The sequence below is a fragment of the Rhincodon typus genome, chromosome 7 (assembly GCF_021869965.1).
Source record: "Rhincodon typus isolate 14 chromosome 7, sRhiTyp1.1, whole genome shotgun sequence".
Classification (NCBI taxonomy): Eukaryota; Metazoa; Chordata; class Chondrichthyes; order Orectolobiformes; family Rhincodontidae; genus Rhincodon; species Rhincodon typus.
In genome coordinates this window covers 40,432,392-40,441,101 of record NC_063338.1, presented here as the reverse complement: position 1 = coordinate 40,441,101, position 8,710 = coordinate 40,432,392, and the positions used below count along the sequence as shown (strand labels likewise).

General features: G+C 44.6%; 1 protein-coding gene across 1 annotated transcript in view; it reads right to left on the bottom strand.

The window, feature by feature from the left end:
- The window catches only part of prkra (protein kinase, interferon-inducible double stranded RNA dependent activator), a 24,848-nt gene extending 22,727 nt beyond the window's left edge, over nucleotides 1–2,121 (bottom strand). The window contains exon 1 of the mRNA XM_048598996.1: nucleotides 1,953–2,121. Within this exon, the coding sequence (XP_048454953.1) occupies nucleotides 1,953–2,005 (53 nt within the window). The 5' untranslated portion in view covers nucleotides 2,006–2,121. The remainder of the gene's footprint in view (nucleotides 1–1,952) is intronic.
- Nucleotides 2,122–8,710: the final 6,589 nt, after the last annotated feature.

Genomic DNA, 8,710 nt, shown 5'->3' with positions numbered 1-8,710 from the left:
AGGAGGTGCTACACCTGCCCCTACACCTCCCCCCTCACCTCCATCCCAGGCCCCAAGAAGACCTTCCACATCAAACAGATATTCACATGCACATCTGCTAACGTGGTATACTGTATCCACTGTTCCCGACGTGGCCTCCTCTACATCAGGGAAACCAAGCGGAAGCTTGGGTACTGCTTTGTGGAACACCTATGCTTGGTTCGCGTCAAACGTCTGCACCTCCCAGTCGCGAACCATTTCAACTCCCCCTCCTTGGACGACATGTCCATCCTGGGCCTCCTGCAGTGCCATAACGATGCCACCCAAAAGTTGCAGGAACAGCACCTCATATTCTGCTTGGGAACCCTGCAGCCCAATGGTATCAAGTGGACTTCACAAGCTTCAAAATCTCCCCTCCCCCTACCGCATCCCAAAACCAGCCCAGCTCGTCCCCACCTCCCTAACCTGTCCTTCCTCCCACCTATCCACTCTTCCCACTTCAAGCCCTACCTACCTACCTACCAGCCTCATCCCACTCCTTGACCTGTCCGTCCTCCCTGGACTGACCTATGCCCTTCCTAACTCCCTACACTCATCTTTACTGGCTCCAACCCCGCCTCTTTGACCTGTCCGTCTCCTCTCCACCTATCTTTTCCTCTATCCATCTTCTATCTGCCTCCCCCTCTCTCCCTATTTATTTCAGAATCCTCTTCCCCTCCCCCATTTCTGAAGAAGGGTCTAGACCCGAAACATCAGCTTTCCTGCTCCTCTGATGCTGCTTGGCCTGCTGTGTTCATCCAGCTCTATACCATGTTATATCATTTAAAACTTCAGCTATATCTACCAGCTCCGCACACAGATTGCCTGTCAGTATCCAGGATTCTCTGGGCTTATTGATCCCACCTTTTACTTTTACAGGCAAGAGGTGGTCATGCACTCTCACTGCTACTCTTTTGAATGGCTCCTACCACTCTGATGTGCATTTTCCCGCAAGTGGCTGCTCTCAGTCTACTTTGTACAGATCCTACCTTTATTAAAATTAGCCTTCCCACAAATCAGAACCTTTATTTCCAAACCATCCTTAACCCTATTCATTATTACCTTAAGTCTTACCAAATTATGGTAACCATGACTGGAATGTTCCCACTGACACATCCATCACTTTCTTGCTTCATTCCCTAAAATTAAGTCAGGGGTAGCACTTGCAGCACTTTCTGTGTGCTAGCTTAAAAAGCTCTCAAGAACACATTTTAAGAATTTCACCCCTTCAAGCCTTTCACACTTGTCTATCCCAGCTAACCTTGGAGAAGCTGAAATCCCCTACTATATTTACTCTAGCATTCATTACACAGCTGAGATTTGCCTCCGTGTATGTCTTTCTATACCCTCCTGACACTTTTTTTGTGGGGGGGGGGGGGGGAAGGGGCTATAGTATACCACCATTTTGGCTTTTAAATTCTACCCATACGGTTTTGATTGAGGAACTTTCTAAGATAGCATCCCTTCTTACTGCAGTAATTCACTCCTTGACCAACAGTGAACCCCACAACCTCCCTGGCACACCTTAAGTTTCTGCACTCGAGAATATCGAGGCGAAAGTCCTGTCCCTCCCTCAACCGTGTCTCTTTGAGAGCAATGATATTACATCCCCATGTGTCAATCTGCACACCCTCAACTCATCTCCCTTAAGCGCAAGATGCCATGCATTAAAATGAATGCCATCCTGACTCTCCACGCTCCCTGGTGTCTGGATTATATTTGGAAGCAACCAAAGCAAAAGCTTCGTCCTCCATCGATATCAGACAGGGTGGGTGGGTGCCCCTGATTGTGGGTTTTGAGATTTGCAGCTTGTAGGCAGGAAGACGGGTAGTGAGTGTGTACACACACACTGCTCCCTGCGCTCCCCGACTCACGCAGTCAGAGGCCGTGCACATCCCGCCACCGCCTCTGCCACCCCTCGCTCGCTCGCTCACCTGGCGCATCCAGAGCTCCTTTTGGACGCGGCTGTAAACCTTTCCTCGGACATGTCGGTCCCGGCGGAGTAGGATTGTAGCCGCGCGGAAAAGGCGCTCTGTTCCCCGAGTTTGGACTCAAACCCGCTCCTGGTCCCCGCTCAAACCACTTCCGGCGGAAGGCGGCTGTTCAGCCGCGGCGCACGCTGGGAATTGTAGTCTTCGACTCCGCACACCTGGCGTTTCTAAAGACGTCATCGAGCGCGATATCGATCGTCATCCCCGGGAAGTCCCCGTGGCGTAACAATGTCTCAGACAGCTCAGCCAGCACGTGGTGCAGGATCGCCAGGTTTCCTCAGCATTAGCCATTTGTGACTGTAAGACTGTCCAGAAACCTCTGTGAGACATGTCGACAGCACCAACCAGAGAAAATCCCTGGAAAATCATTAATTGCGCTTCATTTTCATTTATCCGCCCTGACGTTAGAAGCAGATAACATTGAGTGGTGGAGCATGCTTTGGCAGCGAAAAACCTATTGCTGATTTTATGTTGGGGTAGTGCAGGAAGGTGGAGTTAAGACAGGGAATCAGCCACGACCATATTGATAGCAAGTTCAGATGGCCATTTCTTCTTAGGTTATTTTTAGCAACCTTAGAAATGTTTGCAGCTTCCTTTGTGGTCCAGTGGTTCCAATTCGACGTTTGCACCGGTGCAGCCTGGGTACGTTTCCTGCTCAGAGAATGACAGTTTATTGACAGGGGCCTCTTGCTTTCATTTTCATTTTTCAGTCTTTCTGTCGTGGAACTTGTGATGCTAAAATCGTTTCAGTTTGAAGACTGTTGCCATTATTTTGTATAGTGAGCATATTGTTGCATGTTTTTAAATCACGGACTGCTGTTTTTCCTAGTTTCCAAGGAAACTTTAAATAAAACATTTAAACAGAGTTCTTGGGTCTTTTTTGATCTGATGATCCACCTCCTAGCAGGTTTGCCCCAAAGGTGAAACCTTTCTAAGTGGGGGAAACAATGAGTACTTCCTCATTAGTTCTCTGAGACCCAAACTGTATATTGAAGATCAACCAGTGACCTTTGTGCAAATTGCCTGCTCATCTTTGGACATGGAGGGATGCAATAAGAGGTATATTGCTGCCTCTTCCTCCACCTGTTCTCTGCCAGGCATGGGGGAGTTACATTGGACTGTTATATATAGGTTTCACACGTTTATTGCATATCCTCTTACCAGGTTATGCATTAAACAATACAGAATCACTGTAGTGTGGAAACAGGCCATTTGGCCAAATGAGTCCACACCAACCGTCCGAAGAGCATCCCACACAGACCCAACCACCTACACCCCCAACCCCCCTACCTCCCACCCTATCTCTGTAACCCTGCATTTCCCATGACTAATCCACCTAGCCTGCAGATATGGCAGGCTCAATCTCATGACACAAAACACAAACTTTGGTGTAAAAATGACTTGCTTCTTCGCCCTTAAATGTAAACCAGTATAATTGTGCAGTTGGTGTTATGAGCGTTGATAGTCTATTTAATCTTGAATAAGTCAGAACTCTATAAAAACTGTATCTGAAAATGTAGAAAATAATTCAAATTCTTCCAATTAGCAAGTTTGCATTCTTCCTCAACAGACAGGTGTCACAGTCTAACATTTCTGGTATGCAGTACAGTGAATGCATCAGATTTCTCAGGGAAAATTGTTTTGATCAACAGTCCTGCAGGCAAAATCATTCTAAAACTGGATATGTGCTTTTGTGAGCTTAGCAAATATCTTCTCATTGTACTGCTCTAATTCATTAATACTTTTCTGTGAAGGGAATGAACCACATCTGTCAAGGGCAAACCCTGAGGGAAAACAGTGCCATGGACCCACAGTGAGGAGTCAACAGAAAGAATGGGACAGCAAACCATCACAAAGAAAATGATGTTCTGTCACTAGACAACAGAAAGCTGTTTCAAGAGACTTAGGTTAAGGAACATGTTGAAGGAATTTGGGGACAGAGTAGTAGAATGGAGTTAGCATGAGTGTCAAGGGCCAAGGTAAATGAAAAACAGCAGAAAGCTGCTATCAACAAGTGCATCATGGAGACTCTGAATGACAGCATGGGCAAAGACACAATGGAGATGACAGATTTGTCACACCTTATAGGGGAAGAGCTGGAAATCAAGTCTCACTGCTCCTGGAGTCATCACAGAAGTTAAAAATTTTGTCAAAGTATGCAAATCTGCAATTTATCTGTCAGCTAGACAAAGGCTAATAGAAAACACACACCAGATTTCTGTAAATAGATTTTAGCCACAAGTAAACAACCATAAACTAGCGACTTATAATTCTACTAGTAAAACTCTAACCCCCTGATGGATGACCTCTTCTCCCTCCTAAACACATAGACAGAGAGACACAGATAAACAAACAATTGAGGTGTGGGTGCAGGGATTAAAATACTTGGGGAAGCAGATCAATGGCCTCAGTCCACAGGATTTGCTAACTGATTCTATTGTTTACTGGGATTTTCTGTTCTTCATTCTATCTTCTTCAGATTCTCTGCTTTGCAAGAAACACAGGCAATTAGTATACTAACTGCAAAATCTCTTAGTTACTGATTAAAGACCAGAGCTTAAAGTAACTGGTGATGGAAAATAAACTGGCTTTCTTTGGGCTTTAGGTACAACATCTATCTTTACAACAGTCCAAAGCCTTCTGCAGGTATCATTCACATCCACAAGCTGACCAGCTACTCAAGAGCCAATCAGATAGTGGTCAGGCTGTTGGCCTTTGTCATCCACAAGTGGTCACAACTCCACAAGCCAATCAGCAATCTCTTGGCAGCGAATCCCCTGAAGCCAGCCGGCCTGCAAACCGTGCCTCACCACATCCTGCTCAACCAAAGGAGTAGTGTAAACATGACTTACAATGAGTAACTTGCTTTTTAAAAGTGCAGAAATGCCTTTCGCAATCCTTGGCTTTAAAACAGTCCTGTCCCATTTACAATCAAAAATACAGAAAAATAAGAAGATACAGTCGACAGATTGTATAGGCAGTGTTCAAATTACTTGGAAATCAGTGAGCACTATTGTCATAGAAGGCTACGCCTTTCAAAGGAAGTATCACTTTCACATGTGACATGATTGCTGGTGGATGCAGTTCTAACTACATTCAGACTGTGTCATTGTAGTGCTTAAAGTGACAGTTATCCTTAACCTCTGTGCATCAGATCCTCAGCAGATCTTAATCCTCAGTCTACCACTGCATCAAAGCGGTGACAGATGCTTTGTTCAGGAGAGTCAGGAGATAACCAGGTTGACAGAGACTTTGAGGTTTTCTTGGGCTTCTCAATAACACAAAGGGGCCACTGCCTGCACGCATGTCAATATCGAAGCATCCACAGGCCTGTCAGGGATGGCTGTAATTTTAAAAGGGTTTCACTTTCTCAACTGGTACATGATTACTGTAAGTGCATCCTGTGTGCGCAGTATCCTGGGGAATTGTCTTCTTGTCAACATCCTGAAGCATTCCCAAGTACCACAGCTGTTTACACCCCCTGCAACACAGAAAAAAGATGGTTGGTTCCAGATAAGGTCTAATAATCCCCATCAGGCATCCATATGTTCCCGCAGATAAGAGAGTTTCAATACACAGCATGGATCCGCAAGTACACTTTGAGGCCAATAGGCCTCTGAAGGTGAGATTTTGTTGCCTTAACCAATCTACAGGACTTTTGTAACATGCAAGAGATCACTGTCATTTATTGTTGCCATGTGCTGTTCTCTATACAGTGTGACTCTGTTGAATGGAAAGACCATTGAGGATGAGGACATGAAGACATACCAGGCATTGGCAGATGAACAAACAAATCTTGGCTTTATGGAGGACGATGATGTGAAACAATATGATAACCAGCAAATTCTGGATGCAAAGGAGGCACTGGTCACTGGACAATTCCATTAAGGATACATGTGCCTTTCTGGGTGTGTTGATTTTAATTCTGGGCTCCACGCTTTAGGAGGATGCCATTGGCTGGAGAGAGAATTCAGACGAGATTTACTGATGTTATCCCAATTAATGAATTCCTTTATTTGCAAAGACTGGACCTGGGATATTGTTCAAAGTTACAACCAATTTAGATAGAATAAACAGAGAGAAATAGGTTTTCTATGGTAGAACCACAGACGAATCAGGGACATACATTTCAGATGATCAATAAAAGAGTTTGTCACTTAGCCAGTGGAGCTCCTTTACCAAGTAAGTGCCTATCTCAAAGAGCTATGAGCACTCGATATGTGACCCTCCCTTTCTGGGTGGAAGAATGTTTGCAACCATCATGCAGTGCTTGCTAGCACTGAGCCTTCTCCAAACTAAGAATCTGTTGTGTTCCTTATGTTTGCAACACAGGTCATTACCTGCAAGAGTGATGGGTATGGCCACAGGAAACATACTCATCACAGTGCTAAGAAGGCAAAGGCAGATAGAGGATAAGCCAAAGTCACAGCAAGCCTAGGGGCAACAGCAAGCAACTATGGCGGCAAAGAACCTTCAGCAGAGGAAGAGGTCACAGCTGCAGAGCCCTGCAGGGACACAGGAGAGCCAGAGACTTTTGTCCTCAGAGCCAATTTCTCAGGATGAATGAGGCACAGTGTCAGTGCAGACTCTGTATTTTCCTTGAACACTGAGGTTGAACTGTGCCAGCTGCTGAGTCAGGACCTGAAGGAGTGGGGACAGTGTTCTCTTGGTGGCTGTGATGGTGGCAGCTACGATTAACTTCTATGTGCCTGGATCCTTCCAAGGAACCACTGGGGACCTGTGTTGGATCTCTCAGTTTTCCAGTGATTGGTGCCATCTGTCCCTCACCACACTGGTTCATTTCATTTCCCTGTGACAAAATCAGTGCTGCAACCTGGGCAATGGGCTTCAGCAGCATGGCTGGCTTCCCCCAGGCACAGGGCACTATCAACTGCACATACGTCACACTGAAAGAGCCATAGTACATCAATACAGCAGAGTACATCAATAGGACAGGATTCCATTCCATTAATGTGACCACTGTTACCACTTCCTGGAGATGTGTGCCCACTACCCTGCAGATAGAAAAGAATAGAATAGAAATTTATTGTCATGTGTACTTTTACATGAAAAATACAGTAAAAAAATGTTGTAGGTCGTGACACCATGGCACGTATATTAATGACAGAAGTCATACATAATAATTTTGAAAAAGTAAAATTAGGACAAAGCTCATCACAGTTCAGTTAACAGTTCCTGGGGTCAGGGAAAGCTGATTAAGGAACAATGGGATACCATGAAGACACAACCAGGATAAGACTGCCACACCAGGACGTGACAGCCACGCTGGACCGCTGGAAGCCAACTCATCGCCTCCTGTTCCCCATCCGATGCTCCTCCACACGTTGCCACCAATTTGCCATCTGTCCCTTTCACCGATGCTTCCGCTCCTTCAGGCGCCCCGGCCTAGCTGCAGACCTGGATCCTTAGCTTGGCCTGTGAGTCTGGGCCAGATAACTAAGCCCAGGGACCTGCTCCTTGCTGAAGAGGAGACCCTGAACTGGGGTGGAGCTGTCTTTGACTTGCCCTGGTGTTGCTGCAGCTACCGCTGGAGGCCTCCTCATTCACCCACCACACTCCAGACTTTAAAGAAAAGGAAACAAAAAGAAAAAGAGCAAAAGTAAAGAGAAGAAAAAAAAGAAAAAGAAAGCCAAGAGGAGTGAACGAGCCCTAGGCTCAGCTGCCACAACTCCTATAGCCTGGAGCACTCTCATGTACCTGCTACATTTGAGGGTCCAGAAGCATTACAAAGCTTTTTATGGGTCAAGAGATATCCACTGCAACCATGGTCCATGACACCTTAGTCAAATCCCCTGATTGATGCAGAGCCCAGATACAATACAGCCCATGATTCAATCCAGGCCAAGGTGGAGCAGGAGATGGGGCTCCTGAAGATGCAGTTCTGCTATTTGGATCAGTCTTGAGGAAGGGACCCAGCAATATGGTCCCAATACGATGTTTCAAAATCACTTAACCTTATTGCAATTAATTTTTTTTAAATTTTGGAAGGTTATGATGAAACTTCAGAATCTCAAATCCTTGGAAGTTATTATTCTGGCAGCAGTTCAAACCTCAATCATAGTCGAAATTCACCAGTTCTACTTTTGTTTGGGTCCTTATACGTGTTCAAGCTATGTATTTTTTTCTCTCTGTTAATTTCCAAATAAAGGTTGCCAAATTCTTTTTAGGTCAAAGTTTCTAATTCAAATCCAGGAATTTATTACTTTATTGCAGCAATAATATCAGAAGCTGAAGCAAAAAAAATTTTGTTCTGAATTCTAGTATGTGTTCGCACACTTCATAAATTCTTGGAATAAGATTTTATTGCTTGTGAATTAAAGATATCCTGATATATTAGCAATAATCAAATTGTACACTTAAACCTATGTATAATTAAAAGTCACAGTTTTTCGTTTGCTATTTCGGTTGAAATCCTCATTAGATAATTGGAATAAACTTGTGACTGCAAGAGATATTGTCACAAACACCCGTATCATGTTAACTGCCTGTTCATTATTCATTAACCTGAGCACAAGAGAAGAGTGTAAAAGATACAGTCCAGAAACGGCTGACAACAATTTCAAAGTTACTATAGTTTCAAATACTTTTGATTCCTGGCAATAACTGATTTCAAAATTCCAGAATTTAATCTTCAGTTGAAACAACTGTAGCAAAGCAGATAAGGTTTTTGCTGGTAAGAA